The sequence below is a fragment of the Neurospora hispaniola genome (genome assembly GCF_033458365.1).
Source record: "Neurospora hispaniola strain FGSC 10403 chromosome Unknown B0T23scaffold_3, whole genome shotgun sequence".
In the NCBI taxonomy this organism is placed as follows: domain Eukaryota; kingdom Fungi; phylum Ascomycota; class Sordariomycetes; order Sordariales; family Sordariaceae; genus Neurospora; species Neurospora hispaniola.
The window spans coordinates 2,625,969-2,649,800 of NW_026944408.1; the positions used below are offsets into that span (position 1 = coordinate 2,625,969).

General features: G+C 51.8%; 5 protein-coding genes across 5 annotated transcripts; 2 read left to right on the plus strand and 3 right to left on the minus strand.

Annotated features, from left to right (window-relative positions):
- Positions 1-1,283: 1,283 nt before the first annotated feature.
- Positions 1,284-3,412, plus strand: B0T23DRAFT_440297 (pyridine nucleotide-disulfide oxidoreductase-domain-containing protein; the record flags this gene model as incomplete). The annotated part of the gene is made up of 3 exons (XM_062840722.1): positions 1,284-1,321; positions 1,535-1,662; positions 1,753-3,412. The coding sequence occupies 3 exons, from the start codon at positions 1,284-1,286 to the stop codon at positions 3,255-3,257; spliced, it is 1,671 nt and encodes a 556-aa protein (XP_062694188.1). The 3' UTR covers positions 3,258-3,412.
- Positions 3,413-4,757: 1,345 nt separating this feature from the next.
- On the minus strand, positions 4,758-7,032 carry B0T23DRAFT_403593 (putative Xaa-Pro aminopeptidase; the record flags this gene model as incomplete). Its single annotated transcript, XM_062838797.1, has 5 exons — positions 4,758-5,007; positions 5,118-6,326; positions 6,400-6,529; positions 6,588-6,748; positions 6,965-7,032. 5 exons carry the CDS (start codon positions 7,030-7,032, stop codon positions 4,758-4,760), a joined length of 1,818 nt encoding a protein of 605 aa, XP_062694189.1.
- A 1,386-nt stretch (positions 7,033-8,418) lies between these two features.
- B0T23DRAFT_117014 (fungal-specific transcription factor domain-containing protein) lies at positions 8,419-12,258 on the minus strand. The gene is made up of 5 exons (XM_062831969.1): positions 11,610-12,258; positions 10,789-11,542; positions 10,089-10,724; positions 9,643-10,027; positions 8,419-9,581 (listed from the first exon to the last, which is right to left on the minus strand). Exons 1-5 carry the CDS (start codon positions 12,073-12,075, stop codon positions 8,523-8,525), a joined length of 3,300 nt encoding a protein of 1,099 aa, XP_062694190.1. The 5' UTR covers positions 12,076-12,258; the 3' UTR covers positions 8,419-8,522.
- Positions 12,259-20,036: 7,778 nt separating this feature from the next.
- Positions 20,037-22,112, plus strand: B0T23DRAFT_117062 (PCI-domain-containing protein). Its single transcript, XM_062831970.1, has 4 exons — positions 20,037-20,221; positions 20,350-20,394; positions 20,454-20,734; positions 20,814-22,112. Exons 1-4 carry the CDS (start codon positions 20,158-20,160, stop codon positions 21,867-21,869), a joined length of 1,446 nt encoding a protein of 481 aa, XP_062694191.1. The 5' UTR covers positions 20,037-20,157; the 3' UTR covers positions 21,870-22,112.
- B0T23DRAFT_117071 (uncharacterized protein) lies at positions 22,022-23,811 on the minus strand. The gene has a single exon (XM_062831971.1). The coding sequence runs from the start codon at positions 23,591-23,593 to the stop codon at positions 22,355-22,357; it is 1,239 nt and encodes a 412-aa protein (XP_062694192.1). The 5' UTR covers positions 23,594-23,811; the 3' UTR covers positions 22,022-22,354.
- Between the last annotated feature and the right edge of the window lie 21 nt (positions 23,812-23,832).

Consider the following 23,832-nt stretch of genomic DNA (forward strand, 5'->3'; position numbering starts at 1 on the left):
GGCCTTTGGCGGCATTGAACAGAGTGCCGAGACGGAGGAAGGGAGAGAAGGGCGGAGATCCACCGGATTTGGGGGGTTACACTATCCTTGTTTCTGGTTGTCGCGGACTGGGCGGTTGCGTGGTTCGGTTGCCAAATTCATCAAGAGACAAAAATGTATTGTACAACATACACTACCGTATGTCGGTTCATATGGTAATTCGGGATATCGCCATCTTGATATATCGGGTTTGAGTGATGCCCACGCACAATCACCATTCACCCATACCTCCTCACATGGCCATGATCCCATTCCCGCGCCGACGGGATCGTTAATGCGACAGTGTTCATTGGCATGGCCTGATGTTGACTTCATTCACGATCTGACAGGTCCCCAAACCCAAAAAGTCTAAATTTGGCTCCGGGTCCAACGATCCAAGTCAGGGCATTTGGGATCCTCGCCGGAACGATGGTACGCACTAGGCCTTCCGGACGAAACGCCTCGATGTTGGCGCATAGGAGCCTCAAATCTCCGGACCGGGAGCCGCTCCTGTCCAGCCGCAATCCGACCGCCACTTGTCCCGAGAGGTGCTGGGCTCTTCACCATTGGTTAATGAATGCCAAGATGAGCGCTCAAGCCACCGTAGATGCCAGAACTTACCAAAACTTGCGCACGGACGCTCCGCGACTCATGTTGAAAACCTCCCAACTCCAACTTCATCTCTGGTTTTTGATAGACAAATCAATCCAAATTGTATCCGGGGTGCCGGGCTCTCCCGGTCATGATTCCCTTTGCTGGTGGTCTGTGATATCCACGAGACCTCCACCACACCACCCTCTCGACGAATGAACGGGTCAAATCGCGGACGACCCTTTCACCCTTTTTTTTTTAACACTACACTACAAAGTTTTCCTCTTGATTGTAATGCCTCCACTTCGTCGCGAGTCTGTTGTTATCGGCCTGTGTCGGGTGCAGTTCTCTTCCAAAATTTCCATAACCAGAGGCAGACGGCCCACTGCGCCTTAGATGAGGACAATTCCAGCAAATGAGAAAACAGATCTACCTCGATACCATTTCTGACCGAAAAAAAAAAAAATTAAAAAAGAGAATAAGCCGGCTGCCTCGGAATCGTACCCAGTCCCTGTACCTCTCTCTCCTTTCTTCCTATCGACCAGCTCACCAATGGGTGCAATTGGCTTCTCAGACCGACTCAGTGATTCTCGGTGACATCACAAAATCCAACAATGTAATTGGCGTGGAGGACGGAGGTCCCCCCCAACAGGTTCCCGTATGTATCCGTCATCATGGACACCCCGTGGATACTATGGATCCCGGCCTCCAGGTTGGGAGGAGGAGGGCAATATACCGGCGTCTACCTTGTTAGCTAGGGCCGACCCGCCGCCGAGGGTATTGAACCTTGATAGCGCAACTAACGGCCACATGGAATAAAAATCGCGATTCGCCCACTGGACGTGGTCCAAAAAGTCTTTTTTTTTTTTTTTCTTGATTATCGGTAATGGAGAGCTTATTGACTCCTACTCGAACACCATAATAGCATCAACGCCAGCCGGTTAAAGTCTCAGGATGGCTTCCATTACACGCTTCGCGAGGACCTCTTCCTCTTCCCTCCAGGTGTCCACCCGGTCAGCACCGCTGGCCTTGACGGCGAGAAATTTTTCCACCGTGAAGTTCAACAGCACGTTTCCCTTCTGAAACCACCTCGTCGTCCCACCTCGCCAAGAGAGCGTTATTGCTGACTACCATTCCCTATAGACAAAGACAGAAAGGAGCGGGTCGTCATCCTGGGCTCCGGCTGGGCGGGCTATTCCTTCGCCAAGGACCTCGATCCCGAGAAGTATGAGCGCATTTTCATCTCCCCGCGCTCCTACTTCGTCTTTACCCCCCTTCTCGCCTCTACTGCCGTCGGTACTCTCGAGTTCCGTACCGTTTTGGAGCCCATCCGCCGCCTGGACTACGGCATCGGCTTCCACCAGGGTTGGGCCCAGGACATCGACTTCGCCAACAAGACCATCCGCGTCGAGGCCAACGCCAACGCCGATTCTGCCAGTAAGGCTGTTGTCCCCATCGGCCAGGGCGGCCAGCTCAACCAGGCCTCCGCCAGGGGCGCTCTCTTCGACGTTCCCTATGACAAGCTTGTCATTGCTTGCGGTGCCTACTCCCAGACCTTCGGCATCGAGGGCGTCCGTGAGCACGCCAACTTCCTTCGCGATGTTGGTGATGCCCGCCGCATCCGCTTGAGGGTTCTTTCCCTCTTCGAGCTGTGCGCTTACCCCAAAGGTGTTGACAACCTCACCGATGAGGACCGCGCCAACCTCCTCCACTTCGCCATTGTCGGTGGTGGCCCTACCGGTATCGAGTACGCTTCCGAGCTGCACGATCTCATCCACGACGATCTTTCCAAGATGTACCCGGACCTCCTCAAGTTCGTCCGCATCACCGTCTACGATGTCTCGCCCAAGGTTCTTCCCATGTTTGACCAGGCTCTCTCCAAGTATGCCATGGATGCTTTCAAGCGTCAAAAGATTGAGATCCGCACCCAGCACAACATCGAGCGCGTCCGCCCTGCCGATGGCAAGCTCGGCTCCGAGTACGGTGAGCTGAAGCTCAAGATCAAGCAGTACGGCGACAAGGAGGTCGGTGCCGGTCTCGTCGTCTGGTCCACCGGTCTTATGGCCAACCCCCTCATCAAGCAGCTCGCTTCCAAGGACTTTGCCGTTCCCATCTCCCCCGAGGACCGCGCCGAGGCCCGCCGCCCCAAGGCCAAGCTCGCCACTGATGCCCGCACTGGTGGCATCCTCGTTGACGAGCACTTCCGTGTTCGCATCGAGACCCAGACCACCGATGCCGCCAAGGGTTCCGAGATCGTCCCCACCTCCTCCAGCAACAGCCTCCTCCGTGACGTCTTCGTCCTCGGTGACGCCGCCGTCATCGAGAGCCAGCGCACTCTCCCCAAGACCGCTCAGGTTGCCGCCCAGCAGGCCACCTACCTCGCCAAGGTCCTCAACAAGGCCAACGAAGGTGTCATCGACGTCAAGGACGCTCCCGGCTTCAAGTTCCGCAACTGGGGTGTCATGACCTACCTTGGCAGCTGGAAGGCCATCCACCAGGGCCCCCGCGACGAGCTCCGTGGCTGGGCCGCTTGGGTCCTCTGGCGCTCCGCTTACCTGGCCAAGTCCATGTCCTGGAGGAACAGGTTCCTCGTGCCCATCTACTGGCTCGTGTCCTGGGTCTTCGGCCGTGGTATCTCTCGCTTCTAAATGGATTTATTTCCTCTCTCTCTTTCGAGGCGTGAGAAATAAATCATCCCACAAGCATGTACACACCCAAACTTTATAACTACGATATAACTCTTTAGAAATTGGATACCAAAGGATCAAATAGAAGGCGGCGGCGACGGAGTTACTTCAACCATAGACGGACGGGCGGCAACATCTGCTTTGATACAATAGAGAAAGAAGAAGAAGGAAGGAAGGGAGAGAAGGGAAGACGAAGGGGGAAAAAGGAGGGAGGGAAAGGAAAAGGTTTAAACAAAACTATGATGCGTTGCGTGCAACAAACAACGGCAAATGGGAGGCATTAAGGGCGCAAGGGAGCAAACTTCGGGTTGTTTCCTTGCAAGGGATTTTGGGTTGGGCTCGAGTAACAGACATCATCATCATCACCATCACCTTGTTTGTTTGTTTGTTTGTTTGTTTGTTGCGTCAAGACTTCAACACTCTAGTGTTTTTTTTTTTTTTTTTTTTTTTTTCTTTTGTCATACCAGTTTATTTGCATTGCAAGTATGATCTTTATTTCTTTTTTTGCTTGGTCAAGTTTCATGAAATGTTGGCTTCGTGAAAAGAGGGTGGGTATCATTGTTATTTGCAAGTTGCTGTTATATGTACTTATTATACCTTTATATCCCCCCCTTCTGATACCTACGTTTCTATCCCCGACTAAGTAAGGTACCCCTGTTTCCTCCTTCTTCTATACCTGTATGTACAAGTAGCTATAGATACAAACTGAAGCAATTCACACATGGAATACTTACTACAAACTGAGGATGATTCCTCAACCACAGCCACAACCACGAAACTACAGTATCTAATGAGCTCTCATTGTACCTAAGCCCCCCTAAAATCTCACGCGAATCTTAGAGAGGGCGTTTCAGCCATCACTCTTCCTTTCTTCAATGATCACATGCCCCAAGGAAAGGTATAGTCACTTAAGTACCTACTCATCACATGTCGTCATCTGTCTGGCGTTAGAGACATTTACACTAGTTAAGTTAGCGATCTTCATCCGGGATAAGGTCAAGGTAGGCTGGAGTTAGCCGGGGTTTAAAGAAATTGGCCAGGGTGCCTCCAGGTCGAAGCCAGGGGTACGCGCCAATGTCGAAACATTTTGCCTGGAAGTAAACAAACCAAAGAATATGCATACAACTCGAGAGATGCAAAAATGCTGGATTAGTACAAAGTTACATCTGCAGTCTTGACTTCAGTGATTGGGAAAGGTGTTTTTGACACGTCCTTTCATTCATTTTGTGAAAGCTGACACTACTAGTCAATCGGAGTTGTCTGTGAGAAAACAAAGATGGAAAAAAAATTGCACACAAGAAAATTCAATTTGCCACAGCAATACCATGCCTGACAACCACATAACAGAAGGCCCCTCCCCCCTCTCTCTCCCTCTCTCTCTTTCCCTCTCTGACACACACACACACACACACACACACACACACACACACACACACACACACACAATCCGTCCGCGCCTACCTACGAGCTCCCACCGCCAGCCTGACCATCATCGCCAAACCCAGGGATCCCCGCATTAATGATCTTCAATGCCTCCTTACCCTTGGGCGCCGTCGTCAGGTTCTCGTACCCGTCCTTGGTGACCAGGATGCAGTCCTCGATGCGCACGCCGCCAATGTCCCAGTACTTGTCTAGTACCTCGGTGTTGATGTACTTTGCGTGGTCGGGGTTGGAGAGGAAGAAGGATTGGATGTAGGGGCGGTGGAAGTAACTTTGGGTTGGGGAGTTAGTCTTGCTGAAAGCTTCTGAAGAAAGAAAAAGAGAGAAGAGTTGGGGGAGGAGAAAAGAAGAGGGGGGAAAAGGGAAGGAAAATATACGAACATTCCAGGCTCAATGGTGACGACCATATTTTCCCTGAGTCTTTGCCTCCCCTTGTAAGGTGGAGGCCCGACGACGTTCTGCTCAACGTCATCCCTATCCATCATCGCCTCGCGATACATGGCCGCCAAGTCCTCGGGGGTGACTTGTTCCCTCTTCATGCGCCTTCTTGGTTCTTGAAACCCCGAAACTCTTTGACTGTTCAAGCCTGAAGAAGAAACGGTAGATCCAGTCAACAACAGCCTCTCCCTTCCACTAACGTCATGCACCTCCAGTCCCACATGATGCCCCAACCCGTGCGGGAAAAACGCCGCTACCGTCCCCCTCGCCAAAATCTCTGACCTCGTCCCGTTATACAAAATCCCCAGTTTCATCAACTCTTCAACCGCAATCAAACACGCCACCAAATGCAGCTTGTAGTACAACCTCCCGGGTCTGATAGCATCAATACACTCCCTCTGCATCCTCTCCACCACCTTGTATATCTCCTCCCCCTCCTTTGTCCACTTTCCGTTCAACGGAAACGTCCTCGTCACATCACTAGCATAACACCCCCACTCACAGCCCGCATCCAACAACATGGTCTGCCTCCCCTCCAGCGGCTCGTCGTTGGCGTCGTAGTGCAGCGTGCTAGCGTTGGGGCCCGAAGCGGCGATGACCGCGTACGATTGGTGCGGTGCGCCCTGCGAGATGCAGAACCCTTCGAAGACGGCGTGTGCTTCGCGCTCGTTAGTGAGGTGCTTGATCCGTTGAAGGACCATGCGGTGCGCGAGCGAGGTGAGGCTCACGGCGCGCCGGATGCGAGAGATTTCGTGCGGGGTTTTGATCACGCGCGCGGCTTCGATGGCGGGGAGGAGGGAGGTAGTGTCGATTTTTAGTCCTCTAGATCCGGTTCCATGGATGCCCTTGAAGAAGCTGTATTGAGGTGGCGAGGGCGAGAGTTTGGGAAGCTGGTCGGGGGAGAGGACGTAAAGAGGTCCGCCGCCGCCGGTTTCGGGAGTCAGGACGGCATGGAGGTACGCGGTGAGGCCGTCAATGTAGCGGACGTCGGAGACGTCGGATTTGGATTTGGATTCGTCGATGGAGGGTGTGTTGCCGTACCATAGGGATAGGCGTGGGTCGTTACGGCGGATCCAAAGGATCAGCTCCTGGCGGGGGATGTCGTAGGTGACTGCGCAACCGGGGAAGTCGGCGCCGCTGAGGTAGAAGAAACTGGTAAAGTGTGGCAATTAGAGTTTTGTGTTCTTCTGGCGTGTTTTGGGGGCAGACAACTATCAAAACATACTGTCGTTGCTGCCGAAACGGTGGCCCCTGGTCCGAGTATGGATAGAGTGGTTCATCGAAGCCTCGGAGGTAAATGAGACCGCTCTTAGGCGCATCAAGCTCCTCGATCACCTTTTGTACATGTGTTTTGGCTGTGCAAGAGAGGGTAATCAACACCTATAATGAAGTGAAGGGGCTAGTCAAGTTTACCTGGATACTTTCCAAGCTTCTCATGAAGCCACTTTTGGGAGAGAGGGCGCCCTGGAATGCGTGGTTGGTAAGTAATTGGAGCCTTTATTCCCACACCAACGGACACGGATGATGCTGCGCCAGCGCCATGGATTCCATCCATGCCTTCAACTACGATGTTCCTGGAGTTTAGTGGTCAGTTCATGTAGATGAGCTGATCTCGACTTATTCTGTCAATGGGTAAGGGGCGTGGTGGGTGAGACGAATGCAGTCATGTGAGGATGGATGGGACACTTGACAAATTGACAGAGATGCGGACGAGTGGGAGGAGGGAGATATAGGGCCACGAATGGAAAAAGACTTTCAAGTGTAGATTCAAAGGAAAAGGTTGAACAAACACAATATCGAATTCATCGTCCTCGACGAGATTGTAATGAATTTCATGTTCTTGACCTGAGTTGGCCATGATGGGCTAAGCGGTTTGCTAATGTGTCGGTCCCTGTTGTTGACGATGATGATGATGGTGATGATAAGCTGAACTTCTTGCCCTTGGGGGTGTGGGCCCTTTGTCGGCGAGGTGGACAGGCTACTGTACGATTGCGGATGAACTCCTTGAAAATGAAGTTGTTGATGGAGAGAGGAATGACTCTCGGAGAAGGTCCGACCGACAACACTTGTTCACTCGTTGCACTCTCGATGCGGAGAAGTGGGGTTATCCAGATAGTGGTTGGTGTAGTCAGCAGTCTATGGTAGGGCATCAGAATGCTCCCCAAATATGAATGCATGGCAGAAATTGTTCAAATCTGACCTTGAAAGTGTGAAAGCCCGAGACATCAAAGCTAACGTATTAATGCTCCAATTACGTGAAAGTCGGTCATCCTGATGTCTCGAGATCTTGCTCGCTTCCATCAGGCGACATCAACGCCTGTTGAAGCGCTTCAACCCTAACCCTTCCGCTTTTTATGGCATGGAAATCATGAATCCCCGTTATCGTTTCGGGTTGTTAAAAGCGGATAGAGCATAGTGTAGCATAGTATTCTTTACCTCTAGTCAACGAGATAGCAAACGGCAAGCCAACTGGGGAAGGAATTGGTTTATGTGACGGGGTGTTGTGGGTAACGTCGGATTCAAGAGAGACTAAACAGCGCCATTTTGAGTTGATTGATCGAGAATACGATAATTGTAATTAGGTATTTATATTTTCTGTTTGTATTCCTGTTCCTTACTCATGACTCCCATGCAAACTCTCCAGATACGAACCGTTACCTAAAGAACTCCGTGAGGAAACTCTGAAGTGATCGAAATCCCTTCGACTGTATTATGCTGATATGAGAAGCCGGGTATCAGAACCGCATCCTCACCGCCATTGTACTAGGCTGTGCCTATCATTCACGCGTGGCGGACTGAATAGTTTTTCATGCCGTCTCTCGTCCTCCCTCCTTCGTAATCCTCTATTCCCGTCCCCGTTCTATCCCCCCTATGACTCTGCCGCTCTTCTTTCGGCGCCGTGAAAGTCCGCTGTTGTTCTGGCCCCATCGTCTTGGTGCTAGCGTGCTCCACGATCCCGCCTAGTGAATTAATTTCAAAGTAGACTGGAGAAGATCAGAGCTATCCATTTCGCTCGGTAGGGATACCGCCGGGGCTCTGTTGCTCCCCTCTTGATACCATCTAGCTTGGATCCACAAGCTGATTTTCTTCTTCATCCCAAATGGCATAGGCGATATCTGCATGATTGCCATGCTCTCCATCCCCTCAGATTTGTGATAAATTTCGTGATTTTGCCAAGTTGGTGGTTTGATTTTCTGATAAGAATGCCTGATTGGAACTCAGTGGCGGAAGATCTGCTGGTCTGTTCAACGCAGCCAAGTTATCACCAAGTTAGAATCCTGGACGTAGCCCAATTCTTCATTCATGTCGTCCACCGACCAGGCCGCCCCTATGTTCCTTGTGTTTGAATCATCGGTATCCCCCAGCCCCTGGCGGCGCCCCTCCACCCCCAAGGATATCCTCCCATTCGCCCCTAAAAATTCCCTCCATCATATCGCTCTGCTGGTGTCGCTGCTGCTGATGAAGTCCCGGGTGCTGATGTTGATGTGATTGATTTGCATGTCGCTGATGCATACTGGGATGTTGTTGTTGTTGTTGTCCCCGCCCTGGTCCCGACCCCGGTCTTCCATCTTGCCCGTGTTGCTGTTGCTGCTGTTGCTGCTGTTGCCGTTGTTGATGCTGGAGTTGCAAGTTCAGCATTGTTGTGTAGGACATCTGCGCAGCAGGATCCAAAACCCCAGCGTGCGGCGGCTCGGGCCCGCCGTGTTGCATCAGGTAGGGCGCTACTGGGCCCAGTACTTGTCCTTCAATACTGCCGTCGTCGTAGAAGCCGGACATGTAAAGCTGCATGTTGTCTGGTCCGGCGGCCCCGGGCGTTGGTCCCACAGATCCGGCGGAGATGGGTGGTGGTGGCTGGCCAGATACTGCGTGATGCCCTCCTCCTCCTGTTTGGTCGAGCAATGGCGTGGGATAGGCGAAAGGGTCCCCAGAGGGAAACATCATGGCGTCCAGCTTATAGAGCGCCCCGGTTGTAGGTGTTTGGGCTTGTTGGAAGCCACTCTGTTGGCGATGATGCTGTTGTCTGTGCATGACTGGCGGCGCTCCAGGGTTCGAGCTTGTGTCAGAGCCCGTCATACTGCTCATGTCTAGTGGCAGCAGGTCTTGAAAAGCCGTAACCTGCGTCGCAAAGTGGTGACCAGGCATGCCAGGTTGGTGAAGTGCCACAGTGTCGAATGAGGTTGTTCGCTGGGGATGGCGGTGATGGGTCTCTCTTCGAACGGGGCCGCTTTGTGGACGGACAATTTCATCGGATCTCCGCTGAGGCAAGGTATCGTGTAGTATAGCCTGAGCATGGCTAGAGATGGAGTTGCTGCCCGCCTTGGATCCAGGGGCGTATGACCTCTTCTTTGTTGGTGCAGGTCGGTGAGTACCGTTCTTGAGTTGCTCTGGCAGCTGGTCGAAGAGTGTCTAGGGACAAGTCATCAATAAAAGGGGTTCATGACAACTTGCTAGGAGTAGATGTACTTACGTTCAAGGCGGTCGTTACCCGATCTGCTGCCAAGCTTCTCTGGGTCAGATTAGCTATCACATCCCTACCGGCTTTGGCATCCGCAAGGATCTCGGCGGACCCTGTCTTGTCTGGATTTTCTAGAACGTAGTAGACCAGAGAGAGGATTGCGAAGAACTGCGTATAAAGAAGGAACCAGTACGGCCCGATCAGGTGGGCTTGTTTCTGAATCTCCAAGCCAATGTGGACAATGTTGCGAGACACACTGATCCCAGCGGCAGCACAGTTGTAGTATCGGTCGTCGATTCTCTTGCCTGCTGTCATGCGAGCGGAGACATAATGCAAGAACGGCCTGTACAGCATCATTTGCACGTGGCCATATGCGAAGCGCAAGAGGGTTCGAACACTGATGATGCCGAGTTAGTAAGCCACCCGTGCACTTCCCTTGTTGGAAATTGTCCACCTACCGAATCACCTCTATATCGTCGTCGTCGGGACCAGGCCGCCAATACCGCGGTAATTGGTCAAACCACTCGTGTAGTTGTCGCTCAATCTCTTTGATTCGCGCATAACTGATAGTGTAGGTGGCCATTTCGTTATCGCTTTTCAGAGCACAATCTTCCACGCCCTTGACTGGATAAATGAACTTGATAAGTCGGGCCAAAATACCCATCAGCCTATGATGGGCATTGAATGCCTGGAGAAAGGATGGGCGTTCGTCCGGATCCGGCGTGAGTATCGCATCTTTTGTTATATACTTGTCGTCCACCTCCGTCGGCAGTGGTTGGTCGATATCGTCAGCGTGGAGTAAAACCGGGAACCCAAGAATAGCTGAAACGTATATATCGATCTGTCGCACTACGTGGAACACCCTCCGCCTAGTTTGTTCTTCGATAGGGGTAAGCCTGGCATGCCGCAAGTGACGATGAAGCCCCATGCGAATACAAGAGCGCAAGGCGATTCCCAAGAAAGCATAACAGGCGCTCATATTCGATGAAGCTTGTAAGAAGAGAATCATGAAGACAAGCCCCTGGAGCGAGGTCATGTCTCGGCATTCAGCGATGTCTTGCAGTAGCAATCGTGCAGATGTGTAGTATTTGATCCTGTCAAAATCTTGTCAGACATATCTAGTAACCCGACCATGAATCAGAAGATGATTTAACTTACCCTTCCTCCATTGCCGCCTGATGAGTCGTAGGATTTCCCGGGTTCTCGTCAATGTTGTACATGGTTCCGAGCGCCATGACAGCATACAACAGACCCAAAAATCTATGTTCTTCGATTCCCCAACTATCTTGGGGTTTCTCGTATAACCTGTCGAGCGATTCGTAGAACGTCGGCTTGTGCACAACCCGGAGTAGGCAAGTAGCGCAGCTGAATGCGTAATAGCACAGAGTTTGGACCTTGGTTAGGGGGGGTAGTTCGTAGACATTTGGTACAGATGACGCTTCCCAAGGTGATCCAGCCGTGGTTTGGGGGGAATTGAGACTGAAGAGGCCGGTCTTCTCAGCTTTTCGGAATAGAAACGGAATGCTGTGTTCGTTGCTTAGTAGGCCCTTGAAGTGCTCCTTCATGCGTCCGAAGAAAACAGCGCCGGAAGAGATGCCGCGAAAGTCGCACTCGCCGTCCTCCTTCATGTCGAGTTGCCCAATTGCATCGATCATGGACATGATTTGTGCATCCTGGGCCTCGGGTTCTTTTGGGGCGGCTTCGCCTTTCAGTTTGGCAGCCCGCGCTCTTGCCTGTTCCCTAGCCCGAAACTCTTGCTGGATTGCCGGGTCGAGATTAGGGTCGGCCAGGTCTATGTCCGGGACGAACTTGCGCAGCAAAGACTCGGCACGCTGAAGTCGGCTCTCGAGTGCCTCAATGTACTGTGGCGCAGGATTTCTGCGTCGGTTAGACGGCTTGTCATATGTACAGTCTGGAAGTCTCGTCAGCAGGGGTCGGCCGGAAACATCGTGGAGAGCTAGAAGCGGTGTCTGTGTTACCATAGCTATAGATTGAACAGTGTGAGCATGGCTGCTTGCCGTCGCACTTGATCTTCTTCCTGCGGCACTCATCGCAGGCTCTCGTGACTCTGCGGCGTTTCTGTACCGGCAGAGTCGGGGGTTCGGACGAGGCATGCCCAGTTGCGTCACCGGGTGTGTCTTCGGATTCTGATTTTAACGGGCCGTGGGCCGAGGACTTTACGCTTTCCGAAGGAGAGGCATGATCGTGCTGGGATAGGTCCAGCGAGTCATCTTCGTACATTTCGGGGGAGTTTCTAGAGCCACCGGCGCTCAATGATACTCCGTTGGTACTGGTACTGGTTCCAGAAGGGTTAGAAGGTTGTGAGGCAGGGCGGGTTTGGCGAGCTCTCGCAGCCTCGGTGACGGCACCAGTACTTGTGCTGGCGTCCGAAGAAATCGTGTTCCTTTGGTCGACCATGACTTTGTCTGTTCTCTTGACTTGCATTCTGCGTGTGGTTTTCACTCCGTGTTGTGTCCCTGATTTGGCCTCCGTCTGATTTGTGACCCGTCTCAACAGTCCCTTCGCCTGATCAGCATGTTCGTGTGAGGGTTCAAGGGCTTTCAGATACAGTCAGACCCCACTCGAAAGACACTTCTTGGGCCACGCTTGAGCCGGTCACCAAACAGGCGATCAAATAAGAAGGGGGAAGGAGGTAGTGGGCTGATGTTTGATTTTCGGTGGTCGGTTTGGGCTGCTTGGCTCGTCGATTTGTTGGACTTGATCGCATAAACGTCCAAACCAAAAGTAACAGAAAAAGACTAGAGAGAACCGTGGGAAGCTCAAGGTAGTAGTATACTGGTGTCTGACAAAATGTACAAGGTCAGGGGAGTATTTTTTACCGAGCCGGGAGTCAGGGCCGTTGAAGACTTGGGGTGGATCGAAACCAACAGCAGTCTAAACGAACTGCGAGAAGTGGACGTCGTCGAAGAACTCTGGATGTCCTATCCACCTGGCTCGGTCTCACTCCGCTGGACAAAGAAGGGAAGGTTGTTGACAGGGGAAAGAGTTTGAACACTGTCCTTCTCTTAGCGTCTAAAAGCCAGTGTAGATCCGCAAGAGGTGACAAGATCCCGCGTGGAGGTGGAACCGCTAGAAAGGCTGGATAGTCCAAGAAGGCAAGAGGTTTTGCTGTGTACACTACTTTATAGCGGAGGGGCGTGCCGGTTCCGATACCCAGTGGTACTTTGGATCAGATGTGTCAGCAGAAAGGTACCAACCGGGTAGTTTGGAGACTTCTGTGGGTTCAACAGCTGTTTCGCTTTAGGGAAGGATTTACCCGTTGAGAAATCGACTGGCAATGGTGGACTCGCTCAGAGTGGGCGTCAATGGTTTCGAGAACAACCACGCGCAAGATTTGCTGATTGGACTTTTTTTTCTGTTACAGATGCTTTGGCGGAAATAAACCTGGGGAAATAATTAACCCCGAACGAACCGGTCTTGAAATTTTATATCAAGCGAGCAACCCGAATACTACACAGGGCACAAGAAGAGAGCTCCCTTGACCAGCCGACCATCGCAGTAAGTTGTCTTTTCACTTCTCAGGAGGTCAAAGAAATGCTCGACGCATACTAGGTACTGTGTGGATATGAGACGGGGTACACATCTTTCTGCTTTTTTTTTTTTTTTTTTTTTTTTTTTTTTTTTTTTTTTTTTTTTTTTTGCTTTGTGTTTGTAACCAGGGGTTGATCAAGGTCTATTTGTCTTTGCATGTGTTGCACGCCATCCAAGTGACCATCCGCAGTACACAGTACAGTATCTGCTAAGTGGACAGCGTTAGCTTAAGGGGGTCATAGGAACAGATGGGGGTGGTTGAGCACAGGAGAAGGGAAGCAAGTGTAGGTAGGTAGAGGTACCGTGAGGCTAGTGGTACCGACCTGGTGCTGCAGGGTAGGGGGGAGAAATTGGGTAGGAAGAGAACGAAGGGTCTTTTGAACGATCCGTCGGAAGGGATGTGCTTGTACTGTACCGGTAAGTGGGCGGAAGGGAAGGGGGTTGCTGTTGTCGTTAGACATTTGTTTCAACAGTACAGGTAGATGGGCGCAGGTCGGCGGCCAAGTTGAGGTTCACCGCTATCTAAATCAACGCAAAAATCAACATGAATGAGGAGCCAGACGGGGACCAGGTCTCCAAGCTGCTGGGACACAGGGCAACGCTACCTTGCTTCGGCTTGCCCTGGTCTGTCACTGACCACTTGCTACCTGCCATGTACGTACTATGTGCACGACTGCGGAAGCCGCCGGCGTGAGAGGAGGTATGGGAGTGGACTTGGAGGATCAGAAAATGAATATGGTTCCAAATTTGATGCTAGAAGGTCCTTGTCGAAGCTCCCACCGCATCGTGGGGCCAATAGATTATAGCATCTATGTCAGGACGTCACGAATCGCCCGGGCCTGTTGCGACACACATCTGACGACGAGGGTTTAAAGAGGGGTCCTGTCCATGTCGGTCCGATCTATGAGTTTCCCCCGGATGGAAGATAGCGGACTCCAAATTGACCCCAAAAAAGGGAACGACGTAAGCATTCAGACGAGGGCCCAAGGGTTAACCTGTGTATCACAGACAGACAGATACACAGCCTTGGCGCATGATCTTGAATTTTGATACCTAGTCAACGCCTGCCAACAACCGCACCAATACCTCCAGACGGTTTACTTACCTTACCGTTACTACAAGTGCATAGCTTGGGAACAGACACAGTTTGTCTCGGGCCAACTGTATAGCATGCCAAGCCCCTCATGCGTGTTGAGGAATGTCACGAGTGGTTTTCCAGTTGCTGGTGGATGCAAAGGTCAAAAAATGCTGCTGCAAGAGGCAAGGTAGCGTCCCGTGGTGGATGTACCTGGTCTATGGATGTTCGTCTCCAAATGGGTGGAAGTCGTCGGTGGTCCAAGTGATCCATTCAGAGGCCGCGGAATCTTGAAGAATTTGGCACTCATCCGCCCATCACAGGTAGGTAGCACCCGCCCAGAGACCGGAGGCATGTCGTGTACGCTTACCTAGACCTACGTCTGCCCGTACACATCACCACTTTTACCACTCACATTGCCGTTTACACGTTACATGAGTAAGTAGTCACATATAATGATACAGTGCTCTGACTGTAGCATTTCGAGGCAATGGAACCTGCTCCGTTCCATCTTGGCTTCCACGGCCCATACTGCGTAGACCTACGCTTGAGGATGTCTACCTGCAAACCCACGGCCGATCATGGACGAGGTTGGTCAAAGACTGACCAAGAGCAAAACCTTCCTCCGCAATGCACAACCCCCGTTGCCCCCATCAGCGTCTCCAGCACGCATGTTATCGTTGCAAGGTGCATGCACTGTGCATACGCGATTGTCCTCGATTTTCCAAACGCAGTCAGAAACAATTCGAGAAGCCCCCCCAAAAGGGAAACTGCCCTTGCGAAGGTCCTCCCCAACGCGGCTTACACTACAGTCCAATACTGGTTTGATTGTTAGCTTGAAACCTTGGGCAACCTCCCTAGGCGTTTTCACTCTCTGATCCTGCTTAGGTATTTTGGATCTTGTCAATGCCTTTCGGACCCTGTCATATTTAGCCTTTGTTCAGTCCCTGAAAGGTTTAGAAGAATTTGGAATACATCTCGTCCCGTGTGCTAGGAGTAAGAACCTACTAGGTAATTGTAGGTACCAACTCAACAATCGACCTAGCACTACATCGATAGATAGTACCAGATCGTACAGTATTGCGAAGCAGAGGTTTGGAAACCCGGTAAGACCCGGTCCCGGTGCTAGATGCGCTGGATCGAAGAGCACGGAAGCCTGCTGGATCCGGCAGGTACTTGCGAAGGGCATCGACGCCGAGCGGCCCCGGGTCCACCGTGGCACGCCTAGGACTCGGGTTGAGCGCCATTCGCAGAAGCAGTCGGCGAATGAGGGTCCCGAGGCGGTGGACTGGAGTCTGTCTTGACCTGATGCACCGGTGCTGCGACCAGCATGCACATTTTCGAAAATTTGCGACCAGGTGGAAAACCAGGAGGTGCCCGCTTAGGACTGGAGAAAAAAAGAAGATTTTCGTGTGAAAAAAAGAACTTTCCGCGTCTCCATCTGCCACGCCGTGCGAGTAAGATTGCTTGGCGATTTTCCACTTCGTTGTGATGACTGATGACTGACTGAGGAATCGTCATGTGCGAGACCACTACAGTAGTGTCATAGTAGTGTAGAATACCTTTTCCAAGAGCCGCGCGCCAGTTTTGGGGGGTTGATCCGTCAGCATCCGAGCCTCGAGTCCAATTGTCAGGCAGACCCTCGTTTTTGCTTCTCAGAGGTGCGCTTCCACCGTCGGTCAGAGATCGGTCAGGTCACTTTGACTTCAACCCCCCCGCCGGAATGGAAGCCAAGAAGAGATAGCGCAGAAAGGTCAAGCATTCCTGGAACACCGGTCACCACACTTCGTTGCATCAAGACGCAAACTGAACAAATTGGCTGACTGAGAAAAGAGCCGCCAGATTCGCTCGTTGCAGGAAAAGTGGAATTGGCTGGATTTGGGGGGGCTCGGGGGTTGATAGCAGGCGCTGCCCGTGAACAGCGAAAATCGGTTTGGGGACGGGACGGTTGTACTGGAGGTACATAATGGGCAAGACACAAGGGACCAACAGGGATCCGAACATCGTTTTGCAGCCATTTGACGCTAACCGCTTGGCTGACGTACTACTATGCAGCACCTCTACCACGCAGTAGGTAGGCCCCGTCCTTGCCAACGTAAAAATCAGCCCATATCCATTTGGCGGCTTTCCCTTTCGGATCTGAACACACGGCCAATCACAATTCCCACCTTCGCCTTTTTGATGTTTCCACGTTTCCCATTCTACCAGCAAGACGCTTGCTTGGCTTGTGCCAGAGCAGAGATATCCCTTGAATCTTGGGCGCAAGCATTCACACATATCAACGTCAAACCGAGCCTTTTTGGCTGAGCAAAAGGAGAGTTGCGGGCGTGATACGAGGTAGCCTTGGCAAGTATGTACAGGTACCTCGGAGGACCTCAGCAGCAAAGGGAAGCTTACATCCAATCTCGTCATCGGAACTAACCAGAATCTCATTGCTTTGCTACGAGCCGCCCGAGTCATTCAGCGATGAACTCGGACATACACCTCCTCCGGCACTTAAAACGTTAGCGCGGTGAATTGAGGTAGTGGCAATAACTTAATTCTCCTTACAAAAGATGCCCACTTTGCTCACCTCCAATGCCCTGAATATTGTAGAGTGGCGGTACCACGCTAACGAATTATATGCCGACAGAGGTGTAGTACGGTACAGATCGATTGGAGCCCTTCAATACCAAGAGATATTAGGCGTAGGCAGCGATATCACAAAACAAGATCTTCTTCTCCCCCTCCTCCCAATATCAGCCTCCTCCAAACATCTTACTGGGTACCTTACGTGGAAGCATGTACACACGGGGGGCGGTACGTACATAGCATGCTACGTTAGAAATCTTTTACCCCTTTTCTGCGACTTCCATGCATCACAGGGGTGAGTTTTTCCCCTTCTCCATCCAGCAAGTGGAAGGCCAAGAAACTATCGCGACTTGCTAAAATCACGCAGCTCCATGACTCCATTCAACCGATCCATCAGCATGTTTGTAGTCAGGCAGCTATGGCCGGTCACACAACATATCGACTGGTGTAGTGTATGGATACATGTGGATGTGCACAAATCTGCCCTCATCTGATACAACAGAGCCAAAGCTTAACTATCGGGTATTTTGATCTTCAAGGCCTATCTTCCGGTCTCAAAGGCCTTCAACGAGGTAGTGTAGAGAGAGCTCAGAGGGACACCCATCAGAGGCTTCTGTGGCGTCACATACCCTTGCCATTGTCCCATATCGCTTTATGTAAACGAAGAACAGGTTCTCTCTTGCAAGGCCAATGAGAGCTCCAAAACTTCCCTGTTCAACCCACAATCGAAGTACCAAACTAACGGACAAACCAGCATTATATTGTACGATCGATAAGCTGTCGGCGGGCTTGCTTGGACTCCTTGACTCCCCACAGGGCAAGTCAGCCTTGCGAGACCTCCTCCGTCATCGCCGAATCGGTAGCGAAGGGACCTTCAGAGTCGGTTTCTGACGGGATTACACTGCGGAAGCATTAGGTTTCCGTACCTTTACGGTCAAGCTTCCGCCGCATCCCTCCTCGCTCACCAGCCCACACGCACTTTTCCGCCCCTCGATCCCCCGTAGGTATCTTTTTACTCCCTACCGAAAATGTCAAGCACTTCAGTGACAGCGCCCGTTTCCAAAGACCAAAAGACATGACACCATTGAGCTTCATGAGTTCATATACGAGAACGCACGCTTGGCTTCCCTTGGCAATGTAGCAGGCTATTGCGCTATCTGTAGATGTGCACAAGGACACTTTCTCTTTCCGTCCACTGCATCTCCAGGACTCCTTCTGCGTATCGACCCGTATCACAAAAATCAAAAATACAAAGGTGTCGTATCTGCGCAGGCATATGGATCTGGTTTGTTTCACGATGTGCAAACCACAAACCACAAAACGGCCTATTCGCGATTAGTCCCACTCATGTTTTAGCATTCGATCTAGTGAGGGTGGGATGGCAGAGGTGGTGGGCTCTGGGTTAAACCTTACCATAAACACCTTCAAAAGACCTTGACAACTAAGCAGACAACGACAAGCTTCTGCTTCCCTCACTCATACTACGGGAGTGGCAGGTCTACCGCGCTTGCATACCTCAGTTTGTTCCGTTCCTTGCCCATATTTTGTGCCTTCTCAGTCCAAAATACTTCAAACCCGACCGAGACATGCTCTGTCCAGACCTCAGAAAAGCACAGGGGAATGAATGACTAGCTGGGCAGATTAGTGCCGGGGAACGGTGCAGCACTAGCACTGACTAGGAGACCACATCGTCGTATGCTTTGTACATATCCACGCCGTAGATGCGTGGTTCGTATGGCTTGGCTCGCCTGGAGATATGTTATCGTGACTGGATCTCCCAGTGCGTCGGCTTGCACTAGGTAGGAATTTCTGTTGACGATCTCGGGGAACATATGTCGGTTGAGTTTTTCATCCTTCGCCGCATCCCATACTGATACAATGAACTCTTTGTCATGTACATTATTACTCCATCATGGCCATGATATTTGCCGACAGTTTCGCCGCATTAGCATGGTGAGCACGGTTCCACCGCCAGAGTATGGATAAGATGCCCCTATTCGGTCTAAACTAAACCGAAACACCATTGAACGCCAAGATCCAAGCCGCGAGGATCGAGCTTCCAAGACACAGGGTCAAATGGGATGACGATCTTCAGCATCGTGGTATCAAAACGTGATCTGACGGCAATTTGCTGAGAAGAGAACGGGGACGACCATCCTCTCTGACGTTACTACACTACTCGAGCCCTGGTAGTTGACTTGGTAGTCTCACGGAAAGGTTCCGATCGGAATGCCTGCGATGTTTGCACTACACAGCAACTAGGCTATCACGACGGCACACACTTACGGGGTACAGTGTAGGTAAACTTGACTGATGGACTTTGTCTCGGGGGAGACAACCTGCAACTCCACGTTATCAATTTGAACAAGCACCGACATTCAAGTATCTAGTTGTCCTTCAACGGACTTGATACATCTTGGGGATCCTCGACAGCAGTAAAAGACGGCCACGGGAACCAAGATTGTCGTCCAGCTTCGGCAGTGAACAGTAGCCCTCAACTCATGTCGCGCATCCGAAGGCATCAACGCAAACGCATAATTCAAGGCTATGGAAGCGTCTCGGGACCTTATCGGGCAAGTCGATATGTTGTAGTGGGTAGTGGATGCGGCTCGCCAAAGTTATGTACTAGTAGTGAAGGTTGACTTCCGTTCTCTACAAGTCGTTTGAGGTTTCGTTGCAATTTAAACTGGAGTGACGGAAGTTGGTTTCTTCTGGCGAAGGAACCTGAAAGTACCATTTGGTTTCTGAATTTTGAGATTGGGGAATGTAGAGGTAGAATTAAAGGTGCCGCAACAACTACATACGTAGATGCGCTTCGACAGCCAGAACGCATATGGCAAACTGAACCTCTGCTTCAAACCTCAGGCTGCGTCTTCTGCATGACACCGAACTTCAATTTCCCGAGATTTATAAGTACGGTAGAGGTATCTGTACCTCAACCCTGTTGGGAAGGGGGTGCTGCAGTGAAGGAGCAAATTCCGTGCCTGTGGGACAGGATTATCGGCCCCACATTGCAAGCCAGCTACCCCGCCCTGTCGTGCCTGCCGGGCCATGCCCCTGGACATCGGTTGAACGACCCCCACCATCCCTGTATCCCACCTCGTTCAGCTTCCACTTGTGTTCACATCACCAAGCCACTCCACCGCAGGCAACCTCAGCTACACGGTACCCTTGTCCCTCCATCAGCCACGACTGAGTGATAGCTTCACGACCACTACCCTACACTGCAGCGACAGCATAACGGCAGCAATCATTTACTGGATTGTTTTGGTTTGCTTAGCTTACATCATATCAACAACACGTCTAGCTTCACGGCCGAATCTAGCAACATGGACGACCGCAAATTAGCCTTCTTCACGGCTATTGAGGATCAAGGCGGCGTCATCGTCAAAGGTAATTCTCACAGCATCCCTCTTCCAGCATACACCCTTGTCTTCAGATATCATCCTCTTTTCTCAGCTTTAGGTCATACCTGCCGATTCTTTGTGATCACCTGTGCTAATTGTGCGTTCTGCTTGCAGAGACACCAAAATTCGACCTTGATCTTTACATCCAGAATTACAAAGGTATACGTTCCTCCCTCAAGCACAGGCGTACATAATCATATCTGACTTGAAGTATTCAGGACGTACACGGTTCGAACGTCTTTTCCATGTTGGCAGGAGCTCGGTACCGCTATGTGTCGATGCACTCAAAGCTGCCGTACAGGAGGCCAAGGCTGGCAGCGACATTCTTAGGTACCAAATGGCAGTCAACTCCCTCTTCCAAGCAGCTCCCAACGAGCCCGAAGCCTCGTTGGATAAGGCATGGATGGAATCCAAGGAAAAGGAGAATCGAGACACTACGGCTCATCTACAAGCAGAGCTTCAAGGTTACAAGAACAACTTGATCAAAGAAAGCATCAGGGTATGTTCTTTGTGTGCCACCGGACAAGAGTGAGAACGACGATACTAAGCTGATGCACTTTTGCGATTTTTTCTTACAGATGGGCAATGAGGATCTAGGGAAGCACTTTGAAGCCATCGGCGATGTCGAGGCTGCCATGGATAGCTTTTGGAAGATGAGGACGGATGTTAGCTCGACAGAACAGCTTGTCGACCTTGGGAAGCTCCTTGTCCGAGTGGCGATTGAACGCCGCGACTGGAAATCCATCGGCAATCACCTGAAGCCCCTCAATTCGGTAAACGACTCAGACCCGAAAGCCAAAGCCCTCAAAACATACAGCAAGATTGCGCATGGCATCGCGGCGCTAGGTCAGGAACGCTACAAGGAGGCGGCGTTTTGCTTTGTCGAAGCCAGCTCCGGCGTGCCTCCCGAGATTTACAACCAGATTGCCAGCCCGAACGACGTTGCCATCTACGGCGGTCTGTTGGCGCTTGCCACTATGGATAGGCACGAGCTGCAGGCCAACCTTTTGGACAATGACTCTTTCCGCGAGTTTTTGCAACGAGAACCACACATACGCCGGGCGATCACACAATTTGTGAACGGCAGGTATGCGGCGTGCATAGAGATACTGGAGTCATACCGACCAGACTACCTCCTCGATATTTACCTGCAAAAGCACGTGCCCAAGCTGTACGCCGACATCCGCACCAAGTCCATCGTCCAGTACCTTAAACCCTTCTCCTGCGTGAGGCTGGACACAATGCAGAAGGCCTTCAACGGACCGGGCCCCTCGATTGAGGACGAGCTGTTTACCATGATCGAAGACGGGAAGCTGAACGCTCGGATCGATGCCATCAACAAGGTTCGTTACTACCTGCCTCTATTTCTCCAGCGCAGTGCTTTTTTTTTCATGCTGACCAGACTTCTTCGTACAACAACAAAGTCTATCACCCCAATTTCCACAGACTCTAGACAGCAAATGCAGTCAAAGGCACTCCAGACCTTGGAGAATTACGAGAAACAAGCCCTTGACAGAATCCGGCGCATGAACATCATGGCTGCCGATCTTGAAGTTAAAGGTTCTCGCAAGCCTGGAGGGATGAACGACATTTCGTTCAGCATGACCACGGATGACACTGCGAGCTTGGCCTAGGAACCCGATCTCAATAACGAGGCCGTCAGAACCTATCTAGGGATTCCCCTAGTATCAGGCAGGAATAAGGCTCGCTGGAGCCGTGAACAGTATTCTTAGGTGGGAAAGGAAAAAAGATGAAACGCTGCCTAAGATAAAGGAACGGATATTTGGACGGTCTGGTGTTCCGGGCAGTATAACTTGACCGGGGATTTTTCCTACATTATTATGCTACTGGCGTTCACGAACAGAGGGATGTAGCTTGAAAGCCTTCATGATTATTCTAGGTTCACACAATCAATGAAGAACATTTACTCCAAGCTGAAGACACAATTTCATGCCCGGGGTTTGTTTTCCCGAGCTCGGAGTGTCAGACTTGGTCCAATTATCGTCTCCAAAATCAATATGGGTATCACGGCCACTGTTTTCTTCCCTTGCCCTTCCTTCTCCTCCCCCTCCCCTGATCGAATATGGCAATTCTTCGAATCTTACTCCCCCACTAGACTCTAACCCATCAACTGCCTAATATCCTCCGGCGGCCACCTCACCTGCGCAAACGTCAAACACCTCTTGATACTCTGTAAATATTTCCTCGTCACCTCTCCACCCATGATATGTCCCCTCTCTCCATCATGCAGCTTCTCTCTAGCACTTCTCTCATGGATACCCACCATCGTCACACCAATCGGCCACGCCGCCTTACCGATACTCAACCTCAGATACCCATCATTGGCATCCACATACCTCCTCTCCTGCGCCGCCCTCACAATCTCCACAATCGCCTCCAAGATGTCTTTCTCCAGATCCCCCTTTTCAAACTTGCGGAAAAGAGGGCGCATGGTTTCTTTCGACTGCACCATGGCGTTCCGCGCCGCTTGCCCCGCAAACGTGTCCGCGTTGTCTTCCTTGACCAGAGCGAGTTCCCATTCGCGGAGGACCATGTTAAAGTAAGAAGCTAGTTGACGGAACAGGTAGCGGCGCGCTTTGCGGTCCGTGGCAGGAGGGATTTCGGCGGAGGAGGCAGGGACTTTCATGTCCTTTTCGGCGACGGGGAGCAAGGAGGTGGTGATGGGGCCCATGGGCAATCCCAAAGCGCCGAGGCCGGCGGCCTTGCGATAGCGTCGCAGGCGGGAGAGGTGCGATTCGCCGAAGAGGAAGGCAGGTTCGCCTAGGGCGCGGAGTTTGGAGGTTAATTCGTCGTCAGGCAGATCATGGGCTTTGTCATCGTCGTCGTCGTCGAGGTCGGAACCGTCGATGCCGGAGGCGGGCGTCCCTTCTTTATCAGCGGATTCGGAAGGGGTGGGAGGTAGCTCGGGAAGACCGAGACGCTTGCGGCGGGCGCGCTCTTCTTCGGCTTCTTTGGCTAGGCGGCGGGCGCGTGATTCCTCGGCTAGTCGACGTTTCTTCTCCTCGCGCGCTTTGGCTTCTTCTATGGCGTCTTCTTCGCGCTTGCGCTTCAACGCGGCTTTGGCGGCGCGTTCTTCCTCGAGTCGCTTTTGCTCGGCTAGGTAGGCGGCCTGACGTTGGGCTTCGGCTTCGCGGCGGGAGATGAATTTCGGGGCGGCGGTGGCGGCGGCGGCACCCTCTCCTCCGGCTCCGACTCCTACGGCTATTGAGTCGGGTTTGGTGTTAGTATCCTTTGTTGTGGTGATGGTTGATGGTGTTGGTTTGCTGGAGGTGGTGGTGTTGCTGGTGGTGCCTTTTGCCTTGGCGATCTCTTTGGACATGAGGGCGGCGAAGTCCATTGTCGCGGTGTTGCTGGGGGAAGGTTCTTTCTCCTCCTCTTGATAATCAAGTTTTACAGAAATCTGTGTCTTTTGTCGGGCGGTCGATATGGATTTGCGTTGTGATATCCGTGCCAAAACTGGGGTGGGTACTCTACTAGGCTTCTGATGGTAGGTTCTGATGATCTGCCGTGATGTTGTGGTGAAATAGGTTGGTTGAGGCAAGCTTGAAGTTACGGGGGGCGGACGTTGCACTGGAG

Excerpts from the sequence above, each read along its gene's own strand:
- B0T23DRAFT_117014 (XM_062831969.1), bottom strand. The coding sequence starts at position 12,075 with ATGCAAGTCAAGAGAACAGACAAAGTCATGGTCGACCAAAGGAACACG. Across the intron at positions 10,028-10,088 it reads GACGATATAGAGGTGATTCG|TGTTCGAACCCTCTTGCGCT; the intron begins GTAGGTGGACAA and ends CGGCATCATCAG. Across the intron at positions 9,582-9,642 it reads GGGTAACGACCGCCTTGAAC|ACACTCTTCGACCAGCTGCC; the intron begins GTAAGTACATCT and ends ACTTGTCCCTAG.
- B0T23DRAFT_117062 (XM_062831970.1), top strand. The coding sequence starts at position 20,158 with ATGGACGACCGCAAATTAGCCTTCTTCACGGCTATTGAGGATCAAGGC. Across the intron at positions 20,395-20,453 it reads TTACATCCAGAATTACAAAG|GACGTACACGGTTCGAACGT; the intron begins GTATACGTTCCT and ends TGAAGTATTCAG. Across the intron at positions 20,735-20,813 it reads TGATCAAAGAAAGCATCAGG|ATGGGCAATGAGGATCTAGG; the intron begins GTATGTTCTTTG and ends TTTTTCTTACAG.
- B0T23DRAFT_117071 (XM_062831971.1), bottom strand. The coding sequence starts at position 23,593 with ATGGACTTCGCCGCCCTCATGTCCAAAGAGATCGCCAAGGCAAAAGGC.